The sequence below is a fragment of the Anas platyrhynchos genome, chromosome 24 (assembly GCF_047663525.1).
Source record: "Anas platyrhynchos isolate ZD024472 breed Pekin duck chromosome 24, IASCAAS_PekinDuck_T2T, whole genome shotgun sequence".
Classification (NCBI taxonomy): Eukaryota; Metazoa; Chordata; class Aves; order Anseriformes; family Anatidae; genus Anas; species Anas platyrhynchos.
Window position 1 is genome coordinate 159650 of NC_092610.1, and position 25124 is coordinate 184773.

At 45.2% G+C, this 25124-nt stretch overlaps 1 protein-coding gene across 7 annotated transcripts in view; it reads right to left on the reverse strand.

The window, feature by feature from the left end:
- LOC119713574 (low density lipoprotein receptor adapter protein 1) overlaps nt 1–25124 on the reverse strand; it is a 65036-nt gene that overhangs the window by 26332 nt on the left and 13580 nt on the right. For 3 of the 7 annotated variants that reach the window (XM_072027445.1, XM_072027446.1, XM_072027447.1), the window contains exon 8: nt 9049–9145. In XM_072027445.1, the coding sequence (XP_071883546.1) occupies nt 9049–9145 (97 nt within the window). Of the gene's footprint in view, nt 1–9048; nt 9146–15891; nt 16444–19890; nt 21943–23759; nt 23795–25124 lie in introns of those variants that run through there. The other 4 variants (XM_038167155.2, XM_038167154.2, XM_072027448.1 and 1 more) reach the window with 2 other exon arrangements.

Sequence of the window (25124 nt, forward strand, 5' to 3'; positions counted from 1 at the left end):
GTTTAAAAGGAGGACATGAGGGCTGGTCAAAGGTGGAGAATATCTAGCCTACCACCTGCCAAACATGTAAAAGCTGATTAAGACTTGAAAAGAACTGCAAAGCACCAAGCTGGAACTAAGTATAACTGTGGTAACGATCACAACTGCTGCTGCATCTGTCGACCTTTTAGCTACCCATTACCAGCAAATCAAACCCACCAATTTAGGCAGAAACAGGCCACTCAAACATACCAGCATCAGATACACAATGCAACTGCACATTTGACCATGAGTAGTGTAATAAGGGGTTACATCTGACTTAGCGAAGCTTTCATAAGCCACTAATTCAACACATGAAATTCAAATGCAGTCAACGCTTTGCAAGTGCTCACATTTACAAATCAAGGGACTGCCACTGGTCATACTGGGATAGGACACTGGTCCACGCATTGCTTATACAGCACAGCGGAGGTCCTCCATTATAAAGGGCCCAGTGGACAGGATTAGGTTTTTTAAGAGGCAAGATGACCCATCAAACAAAAGACAAAGATTTTACACCAAAGAACCCTCTTTTATCAACGGACCATTATATTATCCCTGCTTTCTCTCTCCTTCAGCCTCTGTGGAAGCTATACAGAACAGAAGACAGTCACTTCAGAGAAAGCCACAACTTTTCACGTGGCTTCTTGCAGCCAAGGTCAAAAACCTCCAGCTTGAAAGAACCAGTGTCTACATCTTGTGCACCCTACAGGCAGACAACAGCAAGCTGAAATGCACAGTACTTTGTAGATTTCTCTACAGTTTCAGCAACTATATGACTGAGGGACTTAAGAAAAGGACAGAAGCGGGGAGGGAAGAGGAGGGGGACAGAACTAGACTGTAAAAAAAGAAAAATGAAAACCAAAGAGAGCGCAGAACACTTGCAAGAGCATCCAGGATATTTTCAATGTGCTCCCTTGGCACCAGAAAATAGATTGAGGTTTTCACTGTGCTCAGAAAATGGTTCATCTTCCCTTGCTCTGCTGCTCCTCTGTCAGTTCAAACTGCTAAGTGCTGCCTGTAACTGAACCAATCTATCGGCCTTCTGGGTCATGGAGCCTGAGCCGCATGTCATCTTTTCGGCCTATTCAGATACTATCCAAAGTACGCCCCATCACACTCCTTCCAGTGGGAACAGGGCCCGGGGGTCCATCAAGCTGCTGGAATAAGTTGTCAGTGACTCACCAACAAAAGAGACAAACGTTAGGCAACGGAGTGGCTCAATGGTAACAAAGCATGATTCATTTACTTTCACCCTATATCAGAGAGTTTTTATTAAGAAGGATGGAGAACAGCAGACCCAAGGAGAAGGGACAGTTGGTACAGGAGTTTACAGTTCAGGATCTCTCTCCAGAATTGCACAGAACACACTTGCATGCTCTCTATACGAGCTCACACAGGTGAACCAAGCCCTCTCTCCTTCTGGCTTTTCTAGCTCCATTCCTACCAAATCCAAACAGCTCTCCTACCTAATGGACATCACTTTTCAGTTGCAATTTTGGGGGTCAAAGAGCACCTACTGACAAAATAATTTTTTTTGTGGAAAGCTACTCAGGCTCTAGGAAACCTGAATATGAAAACCAAGGAGAAACATCCTTGGGGTGAGGTATTTATGGGCTAGGGATCTACCTGTTCAAGACCTTTTGGTACCAGACTTACTACACAGAAGCACCCAATTCTCTCAGAAGTTAAACAAGTGTCCTAGCCTGATGACATATTCAGCCTCCATAGCTCAGCAACATGTTTCATTTTCTAGACAAAGTGAAGCAGCTGTGATGGGAGGGAAAGAGAGTGTCACCTTCACTCACTCCCCTCTCCCCAAAATAGCCAACCTAGAGCATCACAGGCCAGATATGCAACTTGAAGAACTCCCAGCTGCAAGGCTGCCTGTCCCTTAAGAGTTGTTACAAAACCTGTAAAACTGATGCTTCAGCAAACTAGCAGCTAAGATTGGGGTCTTTAATAGTCCTGCTCATCAGGAAGGAGATAAGCCTTTTACTAATGGTTTTGCCTAACTCCCATGTCTACTTTGTGTCTGAGGATCCAGTAAACATGACACCTTGTATGTGTGTGATCTAAAGTACTGCCGCCCTGCTGCAAAAGCCAAACATACAGCGCACACAACAAGGCAGTCTCTCTCAACTCTCACCAGCTTTGCTGTCTAAATGCATGGGAATAATGCTAAATGTAATGTGCGCCTAGATGCAATGACATTGCAATACTGGAAAAGGAGCAAGGATTCCCAAGCAACATGAGACAAGTATCTTCACCAGCTTTTAAACATAATCTCCCTTGAATAAAATTGTTCTTTGTGCCATTTAGCAAGGTGGGGATAGGGCTCTTCTCCCAAGCACCAAGTGATAAGACAAGGGAAAGTGGCCTCAGCTGCCCAGCTGAGTAAAACCACCACAACAAGTGTACAACTGAAAGGCAAGAATAAAAGGTGAAGGAATTTAGATCAGTGCAATGTAAACCTAGATCAAAAATGAAAGGCCTTGGCTCTCACCGTTTTTTGACACATTTGTCAAAACAAAAACTAGTGCTGAAATCTTGTTTGGAATAAAAATTAGGAAGCAGTTTCTACAAAACATGATGAACTTGTTAACTGCTCACACAAAATACTCCAATTGTTACTAGCTATTTATCTTCACCTCTTAGAGAACAAGTGACACAGGGCAAAACAAGAACTGAAAACACTGAGATCCCCTCTCATTTTGCTGGTAGTGACAGCTTCAAAAAATTTAACTGGTTTTAATTAAAATCAGTGTCTTGATAAAACACAAGTTTGAAAAGCATGCACCTCTGAGTGCTCCTGTCTTGTTTGTTTTTTTTTTCTTCTGGTTATTTTTCTCACTGATACTGCTTAGAGATGGATTTATAATAACAAGCTCCTTTCATGGGAACTGCTAACAGAAGCTAGAGAGCTCTTTGACTGCCACCTCAGGTGCTGGGCTCAATTGGACACGGAAGGCTTTCTGTCTCAGAGTTAGTCCCTTCAACCATCCAGTCTTGCCCATCAAGCCAAACATTTTCCAAATGGCTGCTTCTTTCATCATCAGGGATTTAGCTAAGAAACTATCAAGCAATCAGGAAATGTGCCCACCTCAATTAGAAGCAACAGGTGGTGATGTATGAATATTTAACACGGGAAAGGTAATTGGATGAAAATACTAATGTAACACCATTCTGGCCACCCGAAGAGACATGCTAACCTCCAATTGTGCAATCACTTGGTGCAAATTTTCTGTTCTGCCCGAGTCTGTTTCCCTATGATCACAAAATTACAAAACCCTGGAGTCTTTTTATGTGGTTAAAATAATGATAGTAATAGTAATAATTGCTCTCTGAATTTGTGTGCTGAATTATTTCTGCTGCCTATTGCACATTACGTTATGCAGTTGTCTTCATGGGCTTTTAAAAGAGAAAAATATACCGTAATGAAGATGTTTCTGAAACACTGTTGCTCTCTGGCATCTTTTTTTTTTTCACGTGTAATGTTACCCAGATGAATATTATTTTCAGAGGAAGGGCATTTTAGCTTTACATCGGTTTTTGGTGTCACTGAAATGTGTAGCAACAAACTTGACTCCTGTCAGCATGAATTAGTGAATCAAGATATCGTACTATTATCAAAGTTGTTGGAGATTGGTTGTGTAATCCATATAAGATCTAACATTTAACCCTGCTACTTCCCCCCTCCCGCCTTCCACCTGCCTAATATTGCTCTTTCCAGACACCAAGGTTGTCATTACTACTGCAAGAGACCCGTTCCTGCTCTGCTTTCTCCTTGGGTCATGCAAAGAATGGTGGCTTCCTTCAAATTGCTGTGTCAAACATTAGCTCAAACATCAGGGTTCCACTGAATCCTAAACCTCACACAGAGATTTAAACTTACTACAGTAGTGCCTTGTAAGCTTGAAATGCTCATTTGAAAAGTTTAAATGGGAAAAAAAAATGTTAATGTCCCATGTGGTGTCCTGTGGGCTTCTTCAAACACCTTTGCTATTAAAGCCCTTATTCTTGGGTTGAGCTAGACCAGATCAGCTTCATTGTGTGAGCAATTCTTGAAAATGTTTGATTTGAACCAAATAAATTTATCTCCCTTCAGCTGAGACTTACATCTTAGAAAATAAAAGAACAAACTCAGAAAATTCAGTGGGGAACAGTCTTGACCTATGATGCTAAGCACAGGCGCACCTTCCAGTGTCTGTATGTTTGCATCCACAATCTCTGTGCAGCTCTTTAGATATGAGGACAGCTGCAAAGACTGGACAGTGAGGATTTGGTCTGGGCCTGTCTTTAGCAGGAAACAGAGCAGAATTCACATCATCTCAGTGTAAAACCATTAGTCATCCTCTGCTCCCTTGCAAATTTCATGAACTTTTCATTGACCCTGAGCAGAGTTTTGAGTTTAATGAGACCTAAAAGTAGGAGTGTGTCTTGGAATTTGTTAGAACTACTGCTCACAGCAAAACGGAAGAGAAGGAACAAAAAATTATGAAAAACAGCCATTAAAGTAGCACAAGAAAACACTAGAAGAAAAAAAATCCTGTTGAACTGTTATGATTAGAGAGCATTCTATAGAAGCTCTTTTCAAGATGCTGAGGAGCACTGAGGAATAGAACATTACAGCATTGTGGAGGAAGTAAGACATGCGTGAGCAGCCCTGTTACTGTGCAGACAGTGACTGGATTTTTGGCTTTCCTTTTTCACTCTCCAGGGGGCTCTATTAAAAAAAAATACAGTGAGCTTGTCCTTAGGCATTTTTTTAATGCCCCCTTTATATATGTTGCTTGTGCCTCATTCCAGACACTAATTATGCTGAAATAATTGTCTAATCTTCAGAGTTATTGAGCGTGTGATTAACAGGCAGCCAACCGAGAGTGGGTGTAGCTGTACTTCGCTGATTCTTCTCTGGACTATGGAGATGTTGGTGGCAACTTCACAGCAAAGGCTGTTTGGAGGTTTGGCACATCCAGTTGGATACAACTGACATCTAGTATCCACTCCAAGTATCTTAATGGCACCACTCCCTGCTGAGTAGATTATAAAAAGGAATATTCAGAGTTCAATACTAAACTTGAAGACCCTGACTACAGAGGTACCTTTGCTTTGGAAAGAATTTGTCTTTCAGAAATGCTGAGAGCAGTTTGTCTTCTAGCCACAATTTGCAGTCAAATGTTTTATGGAATTTCTGCTGCAGACACAAACACACCTGCGCTACTAGAAACTATATTAGGAAGCAGAGCAAGTTAAAAATACTTAAAAGATGCATTTTCAGTTATTTGTTAAATATGTTGGAAGTGTCTTGAGATTCATGACTTGCTTATCTTTATCCTCCTGTATTTAGTTTTCTTCATTTATTCAGAGGAGATGAGTAACTATGAACTGTGTAGTAGAAAACCCACTTACATTCCTTGCTTTAATTCACTCTTATTCCATTCTTGAAACTTCTGAAGAGATTAGACAAGTTCAGAACTGGCTTTGTTGTGTTAGATTTCACGTTTACTGCTTTATCATATTTTTTCTTGTGCTATTGCTGAAGTTTCTTGCCACTTTTGTTATGTATCTCATTGGATATTCATCTGGATTACAGTTAGATTTGGACAATTTTTTATTTACATTTCATATGGCACCTGCTGCAGAAATTCATTTCCTATAACTTTGCCAGGTATTTGTTTCTGACATTATTATTTTTTTCATCTGTGCTACCTTTTGAGACAAAAGAAGTCTCTTACCTCTCTTAATCAGTAGTTGTTACATCATCCCATAGACATCAACTTTCAGATTTTTCACTGTTTTCAAGGGTGGATCTATGTGTTCAGAGTGTTGTAGTAAGCATTTTTTATAGTTTTATATTTTTTTTTATTTGTAATTTTAAAAAATGCTCTCTTTTAGCCTCTCAGGATTGTTCTAGTCTCTTGACAGATTTTTTTGGAATTTCAAGAAAATCCCTTAGCTTTTACTTGAGGCTTCAGAGTGAAACAGTGGGAGGATTTTTGGACTTACTGAAATTGTTCCTCCTTCTTGTGATGTTTTATTCTTAGAAAAATCCACTGCACCCTTACACCTTATATGCAGCTCCCAAAAGAAAAATGAGAAAAAGATCAGTGCAGGAAAGTGAAAGTATTTCAAGAGAAAGTTCTAAAGGCAAAGGTTGTTTCTATACTTATTTCAACATGCTCAGAATATCCTTGCTCTGAAACAAACATGCAGTTAAGAACACCTGACTTAGGTCTAATTCTAGCCACAGTGCTTTTATTTGAACACATGATTATACAGGAATACAATGTCTTCAAAGAGCTGGAGGATGGAAAAGTACAAATTATGTGAACACTGCAATGCCGAGTGGTCCAAGATCATAGTCTTCTAGGTGATGGTCTTCACAGCAGCCATGATTTGTCTGTGTTGCATCTTGATTTCCAAACTCAACTCTGTGCTGTGTTCTGCAAGCAAGAGCAGGTAATTCAGGAATGAAGGAAGTAAGGATCGGGCTTTTCTCTGCAAATGAGAATAGAGAGCTTTCATCGACTTCACTGAGGCCCTCTTCAATCATCTGGAGATAAAAGTTGCCTTCAGGCATTAAAATTTACACCTTTTGACTAGGCGAGAACATTTCTTCTCTGTTGACAGGCTGCATCCTGGTTGCTACGGGAACCAGCATTTTTAATTTCCTGATTTTTGTGTACATCCAAAATTGTAACTGTGATGTGCTCTTGTCACTAAGGTAGCTTTGGGGGTTTGCAGGGAGTCAAACCACCAAAAAGCATATTATGAATCACTTTTTTTCCCCAGTATCACTTTGGTGCATCTCCAAGGGGCATCTTTGTGAGAACTGCAGGTCCCCAAAAAGTCTCATTCATCTTAGTGAGTAATCACAAAATGAAAAACAAACAGTGAGAGGTTATTTACTTCTACTCTTCTTAAGCCATCCACCATAAGGTATCCAAAGTTGGAAAGTCACTACAGGTATTCTACTTCAGTGCTTTACAGTTTTAAAGCTTGTGCTGGTGTCTGACCCTGCTCTCCTGATGAAAGTTAAGCTGTGATTTCTTTGTTTCTCCCCATGGATATGGAGAATGGTTTATTGTCTTACACATTGCAGTATCTCTCTGTGTCTTTGAAAACTGATACCAAGTTCTCTTCATTTTTATCCACTCAAGGGTTAGCAACCCCAGACCTTTCCAGCTTAATTGTAGGTCACATCCTACGGCCTTCTCCTCAGTTGCTCCCCTCCAAACTCTCCAGATGAGCCAAATGTTTCTTGAAGTGGACGCTGTCCTAGCTGAGTCTCTGCCAGTGTGGAGAATGGGAGCCTTTCCATGCCTTGTGTAAAACACACGCTAGTTACCCATCCAGAGGTGAGACTTGTTTCTTTTTCAACATTACAACACTGTTGACTTGAGCTGAGTTTGTGATCTGCCATAGTCACGGTATCAAGGAAGGAGGAAAAGACTACTGAGAAGCTGAAATATGCCATGTACTTTCTCTTCCACAATTGGCTGCAAATTCTTGTGCTCCAAACCATTTTCCTTAAGAGTGCTCACAGACATGCTACAAACAAGCCTAAGTTCTGCCAACTGTTTTGTCATGATAAATGCATTTAAAAGCTTTCAGCATTTTCGTCTGTTTACAGGAATGCTCCTTGAGGAATTCTGACAAGTTTGCCAGAATGGAAAAGTTGCAAAATGCTTAACTATGTGCCAAAGTTAATGCAAATTCTTAAGTAAGGAATCAGTATTATTGGGGTGTGCAAAGAAGATGACAAAAGAAGAACAAACACAAATCATTGCTCCTGATGGAAGTGAGAATGAGTAAGAGCAGTGGCTGGTCATTCGCAGCCTGTGCTATTACAATGCATTCTTCCCAAACTGCTTCCTCCAGACCCCAACAATTGTTAATGCAACTTCCATGCAACTTACAGATACTGCAAACAGTTAACTCTTCCGATACTTCTGCAGGAACTAAAGAGACAAGTGCCTTATCCATGGCAATTAAAGGATTTGATAGTGGTGCCACAAGCAGAACCCTAAGGTTTCTCCCAGTGCTGTGGTTAAACTGCAAGCCAGTCTGTCCTCTGACATCTCCATCAGGGCTATCTGCACTTGCAATTCAGAGGCCAAACAGGGCTGCTGCTCTTTAAGATTATGGCCATCCTACAGGATATGTGATGCTATTTCCACCTTCAAACACCCACTCTCACACAAATCCCAAGTTCCCCAAAGCTAACGAGGCTTCCACAGGAGGCTGCATGTCACACAAACTGATTAAGAGAAGGGCTAGGACACCCAGAGAGTGCAAAAACAGAAATGGGAACGTTTCTTCCTACTATAGTAGTCGAATCCCTTTACCCCGAGGAAATAAAGTTCACAGATTATTTGATCACTAAAAAACTCTATTCCAGTCTACTCTGGATGAGGGAATCTAGGAAAATCTCTGCAAAACAGTCCTGGGGAAAGAAGCCAAAAGAACCCTGGATAGCAAGCTTTCTCCAAAGAGGAGTGAGAAAGGGCTGCTAAAGCAGATTCTGGCTCACGTAATTAAAAAAGGTAATCTGTTAAAGAGTAAAATTATGCAAGCAAGTAACCACATAGTATAAAACAAAATTTAATATTTGTTCACTCATTCAATATTTCATGGAATTTACATCCTGCTCAACAGTGGAGCAATGCAAGAGAAAATGCTCAGTTTGGTCTGACATGTATAAGCTTAAACAAACAGCAGCATTGTCAGGTTGGGACTGACTTAATGTTTTAATAGACAATGCATGGATTTAGCATTGTTCTGTACACAGAAGTGATACAGTCTGAGCATTCAAAGACGCCTGTAGGAACGATATTCCCAGCAATAAGACAGGGGTAGGTAACTCCTAGGAGCTGTGCTGTGTGTATCACTTCATAAAAGTGGAAAGAAGATAGATCAAAGGTGTTGCAGATACCCTCACCACACTACATAGAAAGGAATTAACATAATAGCAGGCATGACCTTAAAAATCCAGCGAGTTTACATTGGAATTGATGCAGAACTCACCAAACATGTTACCAATGTGGCCATTCTTAGTCAGTGGTCGTAGTTCATTTTTTCCAAATGCATATTGTTTGTAGCTATCCCAAGCAAATTTCATCATCTGCAAAAAGAAAGTTTGAATTAAAGCACTTAATGGAACAAAAAGTTTTCTGAACTTCAGTTCTGGGAAGGGATGATATTTGCCCAGTCACTGCTAAAACCGGCAATCAATGGCCCATTAATTATAAAAGCTTAATCTGCGTGGAACACTGATGACTGGGACTGCATGGAGCACTTTGCTCAGGTGTTTTAGACCCAATGCTCCTGGTGCAAAACTTGGGAATGGAACATTTCAGAAGTACCACAATATTAGACACACTGAGAATCCACTTTTGGCCTGGGCTGTGCAAACCATGGGGGAATTTTGGAAACACGCCTCAATCTCTAGATTACTGACCTTTGTGAGGAGCATTGATATTTCAAAACAATAATTAAAATGGGATAAAAACATAAGGCCAAAGCTGACACATACCTAAATACATGGATGTTAATTTCTGAGTTTTCACGTTTCATTATGATTCTGATTATGAAACTCAAAGTCCAAAACCACCTACCATCTTATCTGCCCACCTCACAGCACTTACACATACAACTTGGCAAAGCAACACTACAGAGGTACACAATGCACCTAATTCTGTGGTGAGCAAGCAAAGAAAACGGTCTAGCACTGCACAGAAGCTTTCTTTCTATTAATTAACAGAATACCTTCATAAGGAAGAAGGGGGAGATCTATGGCATTTTGGCATCTTCCTATCAAAACTCAGAAGTGTTTTCCTAAGAGACAGCCTGCAGATGGGTTGGGCAATTTCTGAGAAACCTGTTCCAACTCAAACAATTCCTTCTGGGATACATGAACTGTCCCGCCTATGCTCAGCACATTAAACTTTCCCTGAGGACTGCAAGGCAGCAGTTCTAACACACATGCACACTCACACTACTCTTCTTTAAAAGAACTAAACAAAAAACAACTAACTCCTGCCTCCTCAAAAGCAAATTTCTACAAATATATCCTCCGAAACAAAGCTCAAAGTTCAGGAAAGCGTCAGCTCTCTGACAGCTGCTTTTGCCATTATTTCATCCAGTTTTTCCTTAAACGCAAGGTAAAAGCTCATGTTTCTATACCCGAAGAACCAGACTGAATATGCAACTCCACCCATATGATCCAGCTCTTTGTAACAGCTTCTAAAATAAAATTCAAAACCTTGTCAACCTATTGACTGTAAATACATCTGCTGATTATTTAGTGTTAGATGATAGATAGATACTGTAAAGTGACATGTAGCAAATAATTTATCTAGAAGTAAATAAAACAGAGTAACTCAATCAAGTGGTAGGCCTGGCAAAGCCTTGGCAGGTTGTTTTCAAATTTGCATGGATGGTTCTCATGGCATTATTCACCACCACAGCCCACTCTCTCCTGCAAAATTGTCAGACACAGCAGTCCGTTGCTTAGAAAACTGATCTCCATCACTGGAAGCAATGGAGGAATTCTTCTTGAAATTAGAAGAAATTATCTTTCATCACATAGCCACAAGGCACCTTTCGGTATCCTGCATTTAGAAAGAAGAAAAAGAGAAGTTTCACCTTCTGCTTGCTGTTCCCAGAAAGAGAGGCCAAACTAAGGATTGGTTATTCACCTCTAATCAACAGAGGCAAGCATTCCCTCCCTGCCACAATCAGAAAAAAGGCAAGACTAGCAGGCACATCTGCACTGGAGGAACAAGAAAAATACAGCACTTAGCAGCCCAAAGTCATTAGTGTTAGTGATAAGGACAGAAATAGAACTTGAGTCTTCCTGATTCACTGCCCCTGCCGGGAAAGCTGAATGGGAGGAAGAGTAGAAAAACACAATTATACTAACTCCTAATTAAATTCCTAACGCAACTAGATTTAACTGTGTAAAGAGGGGGGAAAAAATAAATAATTTAAAAAAATCAGTTGACAGTACCATCTCAGGCATTAAGACACGGCTGAATCCAGCTGCATCTAAATCTGGAAACATGTCAGCAAAAGCAGCTGATTTTGCAGTTACAGTGTCTTAATGAGATGCTAAATTGTAAGAGAATGGCAACATTTCTGAGAACAAATTCTAAGTATAGACCAAAGCACACGGTGGTTGAGTAGAGGCAAAAAGCTTCAGTCTCATCTTCTCCACTTCCTAGAATCAAAGCTTTTGGAAAAGTCTAATAGAAATAGCAGTTATTTGTGCTATTTGGTCACTCCAGTACCATCAGCTTATTTCCTCCATGATTCTATGAAAAAAAAAATTGTCTAAAAAGTGTCTAAGAACAAATCTAACTATAGCTTCTATGATGCAGAGAAAAGTGAAGATGTTGTGCCAGCAAACATAAGTGAATAGTGCATGGAGAGGTAAAGATACAGGAAAGATAAAAAACTGAAGAGAAGAAACTTCAGGAAAGAGGAACTTAAAAACATGGGAAGAATTATTAACTCCCTTAGAGATTCAGACGGATAAAATGCAAGACTTCCCCAGCTCTGCCACAACAAGATGCTCTTTTTCACTACAGAAGGGATCACTAGTCTGGACTGTCAAAATCACACAAATCAAACTCAACCACCAACACCAAACAACTTTCCACAAGAGTTTAAGTCCCAATAACATTTCTGTTTCTTGTCAATTATCTTTTGGTGACAAACCATCAACATATTTGTGTTTAGAAGACTACCTTAACAGGTGCCTGCTAACCTGCAGAATGACGCGGGATAACTCTGTGCATGGACTCTGATGGGCTTCTTTCCTGTGTTCCAATTTTCAAAAGCAAATACATCTTTAGAGCTGTCTTACAAGAGGACAACAAGGTGAAACAAAAAGAAAAGCCAGGATGAAAACAACTGTAGTGCAAAATAAATACACTTCAGTATTACTAATCGTGAGAGAGATGAATGTATGGTTCAAACTCAAGAGTACAATTCCAGCAAAGGACTGAAAAACTTGGGAATTTTACATATTCACTTATTCAAAAGGGATAATGGACTCAGTCAAGTTAAACTATTAGGTATTCTCTGATGTCAGGCAAGGAAACTTGCCTTTTGTATTTGAAGAGTGAAAGAACCAGCAAGTCTATTTCAGCATTCACCTGTTTTCTCTGACGTTCATGACTGGAAGAATCACAGAATCACAGAATTTCTAAGTTGGAAGAGACCTCAAGATCATCGAGTCCAATCTGTGACCTAACGCTATCAGTCCCCACTAAACCATATCCCTAAGCTCTACATCTAAACGTCTTTTAAAGACTTCCAGGGATGGTGACTCCACCACCTCCCTGGGCAGCCTGTTCCAGTGTCTAACTACCCTTTCAGTAAAGAAGTTCTTCCTAAGAACTTCCTAAGAAAGCCTGCTTATTCCACTTCGATGGACACTTGCAGGTCTAGCTGGTTGCAGTGGTTGTTCTTAAGCACTAGATGGTATTTGCAGGGTTGGCATAAAAATATTTCATAGGCATTCTGTTCTCTCCACACCACTTTCCTACCTATGAGACACGCAGGAGCGGGACTGCAAGAAGCAGTCTGTTCTGCTTCATCCATCATCAACAAAACTGTCAGCTCAGCTCCAACAGCAAAATCTTTATTACTTGTTACGATGCAAAAGACAGAAACCACAGAGTTTGATTTTCCCAGATCTGAGGCTGAGCTTGCAGTAGCAGCAGTTGAAAGGAAAATCATTCTGACTTTTCACTGAGCCAATTTGATCTGGAAATTGTTGAAAGCGAATAAATATGGACTCCCACTGTGGCATCTTTGCAGTCACTTTCTGACTACAAATACATTTTTTGTGCTTGTTTTTGAACATCAGTCATTAGCTGTTTTTTTTTTCCCACATGTGCCAAATACTATTCCCTGTGAAGCCATGCATGACTAATCAATTATAGAACCAATACGTTTTTCAGAAGTCAGTTTAAGAGGTGCATCCAAGATCTTTTTTAATTTCCCAACCTTTAACGTGGGGAGATGGCTATATGATTTTATTGGAAATTTCTTCAAAAGGTTTGAGTGCCCACTGTACTTGGCTGCTCACAATAACACACAGCTGCATATCCTAGGCAATTCTTCAGGTAACCAATGACCTTTTGCAAAAGTAGCCTGTGAAATACAGGTGTTTTCTTTTTTCCTCTAAGGGAAAGAACTGCTTATTGACTCTGGACTTGTCTTTAAAAAGATAAACTAAACCTAAGAAGCCTGCCACTCCGATAAGTTACCCACCAGTGCAAAGGAGAATACTTGCCTGCCCTTTGTCAGCCCAGCTCATTGCAGTACTTACCTCTAACAGACATACATATAATTTAAATTTGCTAATCCACCTCTTGTTCAGCTCAGCACCAGTAGGAAACACAGCATTCAAAGCACAGAGTCAGCATAGCAGATATACCCTCTGGTTGGGCTCCTTAATCTGCAAACGGCTCTGGTGCCCCTAGTGCTGCTCAGAGCTTTCCCCAACAAAAGTAAAGAAGACAACACCACAGTGGGGAGTTTTACACTCTGGACAACATTACCTTTTAAGCAGAAAAAAAGACCTTGCAGTGCCACATTACAGGGCACACAGATAGCAGCCCAGATACTACTGTCATACCCTCTTCTTTGGCTTCAAAAAGCTTAGAGGTTGGGTGGAAAAGAGGAGATAGCTCAGACCCCTGCTCAGACTGAAGGGTCCTATCAGAAAACAAAGTTCCAAGTCTCTGTGTTTGGCATCAGCCCTTCTCCTAGCTTTCAACTAGGCTCTGGCAGGCAGATGGGGATCAACATATTCCACCCATATCAATCCTGCCCATTACAAATCTGCTGACCTGTAAGAACAGCTAAAGTGGGGAAAAAGAAAACCTAAAGTATCGTGACAGTTCAGAACACATTTCAGCGAATTACAGGGCCTACAGCTCTGGAAGAAGGAGAGAAGAGAGACTCACTGCTACAGCACACATTACCTAACACACATTACCTACACACATTACATAACACACGTCTCTCACATCACATAAAGAGTATTTATGCGATAAAGCAAACAAAGTGATAAACAAATGAAGGAATGAATTCCACTAGCTCTCATAAATTTGGTTTCCAATTTGATTTGTTTGTATAAAGTGGAAGCTGGGTTACTCATGAGTACGTCACACTATCATACTCTACAATTTATTAAAGCACACATTCCCATAGCTCCAAGCACGTGAGAGGGCCAGGTACTGTAATATTATGACTCCCCTGAAGCCAAAAGGCAGAATAAAAGCATAGTTCAATCACACGTGGGACCACACAGAAACTCAGTACCCTGAGTGTGTTGTCTATGGTTGCCTGGCAGAGAATTAGCTGCAGCCTTTGTTTTAATGACCAACAAGATTAAAAAAAAAAAAAATCTCCTCCTGATTATAAGTGTTTTTAAAACCCAGATTACTGTAGATGAAAGCCCTTGGTATTCTTATTCTTCCATCCCTATTTAACATGGGTCAGCATCTCTATGGAATAGCCTACACCTCTGTGACAGAAGGAAATCAGGAAATTAGTACTTTGCGTAATTAAATCTGCATATCTTACTCATTGTCATCACTTACAGAATCAAAAGTTATTACAAGATTTTTATTCATCATAGCAAGAGATACGGCAAACACATTCTAATGCTAGCAGAATCTATAGTTCTAAGTTATCTAGGTCACAGACTGCACTGCAGTATCTGTATGGCTGCTAGGCTTTTATACCCAAACTGGAGGCACCAGGCCAAATTCTCCCCTCCGTTACATCCATGTAACCCTTCTGCCAACATTACCCAGGCATGTTGGGGTCTAAATGAGAGCAATCTTCAGGCCACTGTTTACAGGTAACAAGTCCTGAGCCAACTGCACCTGGACTATGTGACAAAATAACTTACAGTCAGCCTCAAGCCTCCTCTCCCATGACCACGTGAGTGCATCCCATCTGTCCATGCCCACAGACGAGCACAGTTTCATCATCTCCTACAAGCTTTTGTGTGTTCAAATACTGTGAAGCAACCAGGTTTGTGTTTGTACCCAGGGAAGGAGCCTTTTGCACAACCACAACCACTTCCCACCAAGCAACTTTCTTCCCTCAGTAACAACCGGAATAAAATTTCCTTTTGTTTAATTCTAATTTCTAGTTAAACCTTACTGTGTACCCTAACATTACCTCCAGTGAGAGCAGAGGTGTGCATACACAGGCAAACACAGACCCGCTGACACATCACAGGAGCGAACTGATGCTGCAGGACACCCCCAGGGAAAGAGATGTCCTGTCCTGTCCCCCCTCCTTCCCTGATTCATGTCATCCTCCTTGGAGATGGGAAAAGGGGGCGGGAAGGGGGAGTTTCCAGTGGCCTGGTTGAGAAATGGGAACAGGGCAACTCTGGGGAAATGAGGGGAGCATGAGGAGTGCAGGGGTAATGAGGCACGATTAGGAGCAAATGAGGCTGTGGGTGGAAGCCACAGGGAGACTGCTGGGGAACACGGCTGTGTGGGATGGGCGAGGGATGGCGGATGGGGGGGTGAGGCTGTGGGGCAGGCATAGGAATGATTGGGGGGCAGGGGGGCAAGGCTGTGAGGGGAAACAACACCATGAAGCAGCCACAAGGGGCGACCAGTGGGGCAACAGGGCTGCAAGGGGAGGACAGAGCGTGACTGAGGAGAAGGAGAGGTGTCAAGGCCGTGAGGGACACCGAGAGGTGCCGGGGGAAAGGAGAGGGGGTGACAAGACCGGAGGGGAGGAGAGGTAAGAGAGCGGCTACGGGGGGAGGGCGAGGGATGACCGAAGACCGCGAGGGGAGGCGACGGCAAGCCGGGGGGCTCTCACCTCCTTGATCTTCATCCTTCGGGCACGGGCGTCGGGGTCCTCGCCGGGCCGCCCGCCCCGCACAGGGTGGCGAAGGCTTCGGCGGAACCGCTCGTAGTCGAAGCGGGACGGAGCTCGCGTCTCCCGGGCGGCGGGGGGCGCCCCCGTGTCGAGCTCGCGTCGCCGCCCGTCGCCCCTCACCTGCTGCCGGGACGCCGCCGCCGCCGCCGTGTGTGCCGGCGGCCCGGCCGCGCGGAGCTGCTCCCTCAGGCGGCGGGGGGCAGCGGGGCTGGCGTGGCGGGGCTCGGCGGCGGCGGGGGGGCCGCGGGGCAGGGCAGCGTCGCGGGCGGAGGAGGCGGAGGAAGAAGACGAGGAGGAGGCGGCGGCGGCGGCCGCCCGGCGGGGCAGGAAAAGGCGCTTGAAGCGAGAGGAGTCGGGCAGGAGGAAGAGGGCCCCGAAGCACAGCGTGAGCAGCCCCGAGAGGAAGAGCAGGAACAGGAACTTCTGCGGCAGCCGCAGCCCCAGCGCCGCCGGCCAGCCCGGCATCCCCGGCGGCTTCCGCGGCGGCACCATGGGCACGGGATCGCAGCCGCCGCGCGGCGCCCGCCGCCGCTGCCGCCGGCTGCCGCAGCGAAGGGCTCAGGGACCCACCCCCCGCCCCGCCGGCTGCGGCGGACGCCTTCGCAGGGGGCCGCCGGCGGGTTACGCGTGAACGGCTCCGGATCCGGCCGTGCCGCGGGCCCCCGCCGCAGGCCCGGGGCCCGAGGGCGGGCAGGGGCTGCCAGCGGGCGCCGGGCCGGGGCGCGGGAGGACGGCCCGAGGGGCTGGCAGGGCGCGGAGCGGCGATTCAGGGTTCCCCCTCCCGGCATGAAGGCGGCGGTGAGCGCATCCCGCTGGTAGGGCCGCTGCCGGCGTCTGTCCCCCGCGCAGGCTCCGAGCCGGACGGCGCCTTAGAGCCCGGCGCGGGGCGCGGGGCCGGGGAGGCGCGGGGCCGTCCCTCTAGGCGGTGGGTTCATGCTGCAGCATTTCTGCGGGGGCGGGGAAGATGATAAGAGCGCGTTTATTTAATGGAGGAGCTGCAGCCTCCCCAGCCGTTCCCCCACCCTCCAGCCACACGAGCTCGCTCTCTCTGACTTGCCAGCAGCTCTCTGGTCTGCGAGCAGCTCTGCGCCGTCCCTCACAGCTCCTGGCTGTCGGCCTCTTCTCACCAGAAGCCGGGCAGCCCTCGGGCCGAGCACAGGGCTCGGCGCTCCGACGAGGAGCGAGGGGACGAGGAGTGAGGAGCCCGAGAAGGGCGGGCAGGGTGCTCGGGGCCAAGGGCGAGACAGACAGGGCCAGGGATATTTCTCTCTCTCCTCACCAGGCTTTCAGAAGCTGCCTTCACGCACAGGGATGGAGATAATGGGGTCCACAAATAATCCATGCGGAAAGCTCGACTTGGCCTAAAATTCTTGAGGAAAAACCTACGGACTTCGTTTTTGCAAAATGGATCCCAGTGAATTCCTACCCTCTCCCAAATCTCTGCCTCGCCGTTACTCCCTTCCTCTCATTCCTTCCTTGGGTGCGCTAGAAGAAACGGAGCCCAACTTCCAGACCAGGAAAGCATTAGCACTTCCAAAAAGCAGAACGCGTTTTAAAGACCTACGTAGGAGCCAAAAAAAAAATCCCTGCTCCTATGGGCAGAGACCGCGCTGCCCGCAAGCACGACGTCGAAATGGGATCGCAGCCGCTTTGCTATTCCCAGCCCTGTTTACTCACCCCTCCGATAGATCCGAGCGGCTCCGAGTCCTACAGCGAACAAAACCTTCTCAGCCCTGCCCGCGCATCTCGGAAGCGAGAACCCCTCGCTGCTGCCGGCACTCGGGCGCGCTCCTTAAATTACGAGGACGCCGAGGACAGCGCGTGCCCAGCTCTCGGCGGAGGAGCTCCGCTCGCCCGCCCACCCATCGCCGAGGAGGGCTGCCCCTGCCCCTGCCCCTGCCAGCCCCGGGCTCCTCGGGGGATTCTTCTTCACCCTCTCCCGCCCGCCCCGCGAGCCGCCCCCGCCGCCGCTCGCTGCGACAGGGCCGCCGGCCCCGCCCCGCCCCAGCCAACGTCATCGGGAGGAGGAGGAGGCAGGGCCGCCGTCAGCCAATCAGCAGCGCGGGCCCTGCCGGTCGTGACTCCGGCACCCCCACCGACCCGGGGCCTCGCTCCGCCCTCGCTCGTTATTGGCTACCTGCTGGAGCGCGGCCTCGCCTGTTGGCTCTCCCCGACGCCAGGAGGCCGACGAGGCCCCGCCCCCTTATTTACCGCGGTTGCCTGGCTTGAGCCGGGAGCCTCGCCCCGCCTCTGTCCTGCAGCCGGCCCTCGGTTGGCTGCGAGGAGCGCCCCCCGCGCTGCGATTGGCAGAGGGCGGCGGGGGGGGCGGGCGGGGGCCGCTGCCCGCTCCCCCGCTGCGAGGGGCTCTGAGGGGCGGCTCCGTCCGCGCGGCCCCCGCGGCGCTCAGGGCGCTCGGGGGCCGGGCAGGGCGGGCCCAAAGGGCCCCGCGCCCTCACAACCCCGCCGCGGCACGCGCGGGAGCACGGCGAGCGGCGGCCCGAGGGGCGGCGGGGCCCTGACGGGGGCTTACGGCAGGGCTGGGTGGCGGCGCCCCGCGGGACGTCGAACTGCGCGCACCCGAGGGCCGTCAGCCTGTCAGCCGCAGCCTTCTCGTAGGGAACGAGCGTTTGGATACTTGAAACCTTCCAAAGGGCTTGTGCCCGAGGCTGAGACCCTGGCTGGAACGCCCCGGCCGCGGCTGCAGGCCGGTCGGTTGCTTTAAACCAGCCCCACGTCGCGGGCGGGTACGCGGGGACCCCCTCCCGGCTGCTGCCACTCGGTAAACGCCTGCCTCCCCCTCCCACGAGCTGCCAGCGGAGGTGAAGGAAAGGGGCGCTGAAAGCTTCTGAACTGTCGCTTAAAAAAAAAAAAAAGTCACATCAAAGTTAGAAGATCCATTTGTACCTCAGCACCGCCATCGGTTATGCACAAAAGCAGACTGTTGGCATCCAGTACTCATCATCTGAGACATCTCCTTGCACTGGAATAGGCGATTTAAACAGAAAAATGAACTTTTTTTTTTTTGATAGTGTTATAAATGACTGAGTCCTAAATTGGGTTACAACCAAAGTTTACAATTCATTAAAGGAATAGTGGTAAGCAAACAGCGCTGGGTGCGCCGGGAGTCTCTGCTCCACTGAGACGCAAATTTCACAATAGCCTAACGCTACTGGAAGAGAGGCATCTGCCTCCACCCAGAACCCAGCTCTGTTATGCCCAAGGAGCATGCCTGTACTCAGGTTAAATCTATTTGTCGGCATTCCCAAATTAATTTCTCCATTTGCTTCCCAGGTGAGTGTTAGCAGTGTGATTAACCAGCAGCTGCAGGAGCCCAACCGCTCTTGAGCTAGTAGCCAGAAAAAGCTGGAATTGCAAGGAGAGGCTGGATATGCAGGGAAGTACAGGGTATTCTCTGCACAGTTTTATTTAAATGCCAACTATTAAACTCCCTCCAAGGGAGAAGTACAGTGCACAGTGACTCAAATACTATCAGCTAAGATGCTTTTGATTTGTTGATGTTACCAGCACCACACATACCTGCCAATGAGACTAATCATTGACTTTCATCTTCTGTTATCATCCTTACCTAGAGGCTGATTTAGCTAAGCAGGGGCAGATATACTAAGCAGACTGCAGTCACCTCCTGACCCCATTAGTACATTGCCCACGGCATAGGAGGCAGATGCTGCACGCCCTTCTGCTACAGCCCGTGTGGCCACATCTGGTCCCGCTAAGCATGCCCTGGAAGCAGCGCTGCCACATGGTGCCCAAATGCAGCCATCATTTCTCCATATAGATAGCCCCAGAAACAGTCTTCTGATGGACAGAAACTTTCTTTTCCCACTGTTTCTCGTTGCTTACTGCTATGCCTAAAGGGAAAAAGAAAACTCAAAAGACTTCCACAAAATGCCACAGTAAAAGTAAGGCCAGCACAGATGCTCCAAAAAATGGCAGAATATTTATTTTTCTCCATACAGATATTGTTTACAGCATTAGGTTTTCTTAAAAACTATATACATACATATATAGTATTGTGCATTTCAGTATATGACTCTCAAATCTCTAGAAATGGAGAAGTACAACGTACAGAGAAAGCCTCACAGTCCATTAGGTTCATGTCTCTACTGTGTGCCTCTGTAGCATGGATGAACTTTGAGTAATTCCCTCAATCGCAAGAGAGCGATGCTACACATGACATCAAGTAAGTCATGGGCATAGTAGGTTCAAGATGTAAAATTGCTCTAAACACAATTTTGCAGAATAAGCAGGGAACGCATTTTACTAAGAGACATGGTGAGTTGGCTTCCCAAGTCCTCAATACCTTATCACAATAACAGAGAAAAAAAAAATCAAATCTAAGAGTCATTCAGCTGTTTCCTAATAAACTGTTAAAGCTGACAAAGAGGTTTTGTTTGTTTGTTTACTAGCAAACAAAGAATTATAATGACCTTTCTGACAAATGAATTAGTGTTTCAAAACCAAGGTCCAAGTTACAAATTCCAAGTTACAAATCTATAAAACAGCTTAGTATACTTAGTATACTTCACAGAAGGCCACGAACATTACAAACTGTCAGTGCAACTATTTAGGATTATTAAACTTAATCTTTTAATTAGCATAAGCTTTATACCTCCATTACTTATTTTCAGTTCCACGAATAGATGAAAAGAGCTTCTTAAGCCTCACAGCAGATGTGACTATAGGGGGAAGAGGACTGGAATACCACTGAAAGGGGCACCTTTTGCTAACTGAACATCCAAGTACTGGTCTTGTCTAATCCAATTCCATCTGAGTCTATTGAGTGAACAACTACCAAATAGTTTTGAGACAGTAAAAAGGCACGCATGGCCAAATCCACTTAGCAGAGCTAAGAACACAAATCTATTGTGCTACTGGATTCAGAAAACCTGCAACTTTCAACACACTTTAGAAAAGCAGATTGGTTACTCCCTGGTGGCTTTGCTTGTAAACCAACAATGCAACTGAGCCTTAGTATTTCGAGTTGTATCAGAAACAGTGTATGTGAGCAGTTTCGAAAGAGACCTGAAATACTGTCATTTTTTTTGTTGTTGTTGTTCATTTGTTTTGGAAGAAGGATAAATAGCTTCTGAGGAGATATCACAGGCACTGCTTAGTTTGCCATTTTGGACCACTGCTTTCAGTTCAAGTTTTAAAGTGCAGAACTTCATAGAATCTTTGGGTAAAAAGCATCAATTCCTTTAAGAAGCTGGCAAAGAAAAAGCCAGAACATGTATGGGTGATTGACAACTGTGAGAGTATCACAGACATTCCCAACAAAAGCAACGTCTTTGCTACCTCTTGCTACCTCTTCGATTTTATCATCGCTAGCAGCTGCAGCAACTCTCTTCCCCTTAGCCTAGGTAGGTGATGTATTGTTCAAGAAACAGTAGCTTAGTAACAGTCGTGCTTGCAACTGCATTTGCATCTGCAGATCTTTGTCTAGAAATGCGTATACGCAGAGACTTTGGTGTTGCATAGTCTTTTGCAGAGAGGAACAGGCACTGCTGATGGTTCTTCCATGGTATATTGCCATCAAATACGGTAGATGCTCTACACACCTTCCAATAATGTATGTAAACTGCAAAGCTATGAATAAATACGTTCAAGAGCATCTTACGGTTTAGATAAAAGGTTAAAAAAAAAAAAAACAAAAAAACCTCTCAGCATTAGATTTCTAAAGCTTTGGTCTAAGTCGTGCCATAACATGATCTGACTTGGTGATGATCCCTCAGAATAGTCCCTTGTGTACAGCACCTGGAAGAGCATAATTCAGTCCACAGACTTTTACTGGTTATTCTAATGTCAGCTATTAGATAAATTTGACTTCAAAACATGAACACATCATCTTTCTCGCCTGTATTTGAATCTATTTTATCCCAATCTACAGGTGAAAGCATTTCTGCGCTCTGGATATCTTGAGCTGTCAGTCCCGTGTCAAGAACGTGAGGGTTTGTTCTCGACTGAGCAAGTCTAAGAGGGAAGAAAAACAAAAAAATAAGAACAGAAATGCATGCAGTTTATAGCCTGGATGCTTGATGCATCTTTAATGCCAAATCCGAACTTCAGTTATGCATTTAAAGTCCTCCAACGGAAAGTAGTAATTCAGTAAGGGGAGAGTTGGCGTGTAACGTTTGCAACTCTCTCATTAATAGCTGCTTTTCTGCTTGTTTATCCTTACATTTCCCCTACAGGCATCCAGGGAATTTGCAGTGGGAACATCCCATACGTTCACGGTCTGGCAGAACAGTGTCTTTTTCTTCCTATTAGATATTGCTGGCGGGTGTGTCATTAACTGGGTTCTTATCTCAGCATAAAGGCTCCACTGGCCAAAGGAGCAGCCTCACTGCAAGGCCTGGGTTCTCATGGCGTTGTCACTCTCTGCCTGCTAGAGATTGCAGCAGCTCTAAGCAGCCCTCCTGCCTCCCAGGTCCCTGGCCTAAACATTTAACTCTTTGTGTTAAGACAGTCTCAGTTGGTGTTTAGCAGCCCACAGGATCAGTTTAAAGAGTTTCCATCTCTGCAGGTCCTGGACATTCCACAACACTTAACAAGCCCCAGTTCGTTGTTGTGCTATTAAATACCCCTGTGGAAACATAACACTGCAGCATCTGTTCTCCCAGTTCCACAGATCAATACAAATATTTCGTGTTCCATATAACAGATGCACGGCATTGAATAAACCTCAGGTAAAACTAACCATGCATACACTTTTTAATAAAGTAGAAAAATGACCAGCAATGATGTTCTGGCAGGAGGACTTTCAAAAGCATCCACCCCAGTGGATGTGCAGTCCAAATACCGTGTTACTCAAATGACAGGGGCCAGGGGCGATGCAACAGCTCGGCATCCAGCAATGCAAAACAAAAGACTGCAATAACATCTGCTTATTTAAGCAGAGCAAGGAACAGAGGTGAGAAAAACAGATGACATTAACATCAAGCAGTCCCTTTATTGAATGTGACTTTGGACAGAGTTGCCATGGAAGTGGAACCTTTAAATCATTTCCAAGACCCAAATGAGATACAAAGGTCCATCTTCTTAGGGCTGAGCACATAGTTTTTTGCACCTCAACATCCCTGTCACCCTGCACAGACCTGTCTACGCAAGGACAGACAGGATAACTGACCCAAAAGAAAATGGGTCAGTTATCCATTGCTGGATTGCTCAGTGTGAACCTCCAGGGAAGGTTTTAATTTGGACTTGAAAGTTGAAAGTAAGTTAAGCCACATGAATTTATGGCCGCAAACTCTGAATGTGCTCAAGTATGTTAATTCAAAATTAGTTCAAAATTAGTGTATCAGAGTTACTACAAAGCTGCAAGTGGAACTGGACTCGGCAGGGAAGGAGAACGCTGCCCTCAGCAGTTTGCTCTTGGTTTGGGGAAAGATGAGACTGCGATACCAGGATTAGTACAAGCCTCACAGAACGGAAAGGAAGGATAAAGACCCCCATGCCAGAAGCTGGGACCAGTGTTGCCACAGCTAGCACAGGAGCTGGAAACAGGCAGCTTCAAACCTCCCTGGAAAGCAAGAGCAGACATGCTGGCTGCTTGAGGAATTCAATTTCCTGTCACACGCAGCCTCTCTCTGTCCTTAAAAGGTTGTCAAAATACTGGCTTATCAGCCAGTCTCAGAGCCTGTCTTTCAATTAGGAGCTGAGATACCGATGGGGCAGTTGCCTAGGTCAGATCACAGCAGCTGATTGGATTAGAAGCACTATGAAAAACGCTGGTCCCTTTGGGCTAGTCCCTGGTGGTGTGAGCTCGTAAAGGGAGTTATCAGAATTACCTTGAAAATGCCTCGTCGAGACCATCATCCATTTCCTTTTTTAAAGAGATAAAAAGAGAGAGAAGTAGTTGCTAAGAGAATGCACAGAAGTGTATTTAGAGATCTAACTCCATACTTGAGCATGGCAGATTATATATAGAGAGAGAGACTTCTGAGTGCCTAAAGCAACACTTCTACCAGCAATTTGCCTCCTTAAGCAGGTTTTATCTCACTCTCCATACAAGTCACAGGGTAAGAGATGTAACTCTGGGTTGTCCAGGCTTGCTCAGAGCAGGTCCCAGGGCTCAGTCTGGGGATTCTGTGCACCCCTCACAGCCCAGAGACAGGTGAGAGGGATGGCCTTTTTCCACCATATCCAAACCTGGCTAATTCTGCCCACAGGCTGGACCTGGCCCATCAGCTGGAGTAGATTCCCCTCTGTGGTCAACTGGGTCCTTCTGAAGAAGCCAATGCCCACAAACTCCCTGCTTGAAAATTGCCACCTTGTTCTAAGATGAAAGCTGGTTCCATCTGATGTAATAACGCAAAGTATGAAAACTGCAAGAAGGGAGGGTTCAGAGACTGCTGGTAAACCTCCAGGATTTTATATGACTTGGAATTGATCTTCAGGTTTAACCTGAAGTGCCTCAGACCTGGCAGACACAAGAAACAGGCTTCAAACAAAGGCCTTTATCATTCAATTCTCCCGAATTATTACAGGCAGCATGTTTCCAGAGAGGAAACACGGTGGGAACAAGGTCAGAGGTTGGGGGTTCAAAGATCAGCCCCAGCCCTACTGGTGAGGGAGCACTTGGTTGTGCAAGAAGCTCCCCTATGGATGCACACCCAGAAACATCATCTGGGTTATTTTTCTATTGCCAGTCTGTGAAACAGTTAAGCCAGATGACTGGGTATTTTAGAGAAGCCATACATGCTCAGACAAGCAAGACAAAGCCACAAATGAGAACAAGGGAAAACTAAAAGTAATAACAAATGTAAACATAACCTGGTTTTAGTGAACAGTAGACAAAGGCCATGAACAATGATTTTTTTCCCCTGAATAGAGCAGTTAGGTGGTCTCTCAATTAAGTGACAAACCACAGAGAAATGCTGTTACAGAATAAATAATATTAAATTATCTGACAGCAGCATTTTTCAGAGCAGCTTGAAATTGCTTTAATTTATTTACTGATCCTAAAAAGGACATTAGGTACTCAATTTCTAGGTAGGACACCAAAACCAAGCTCGCTTGGGCATGTCTGAAACCCTGAATGGCTCAGCTGCCTGAGAGCTCCCAGGGGGGTTTCACACACACAGAATCACACAGACCAAATGCAAGTTTTGTCCAAGAGCAAGCTCTGAAAGGGGACCCAGAGCACACAAAAT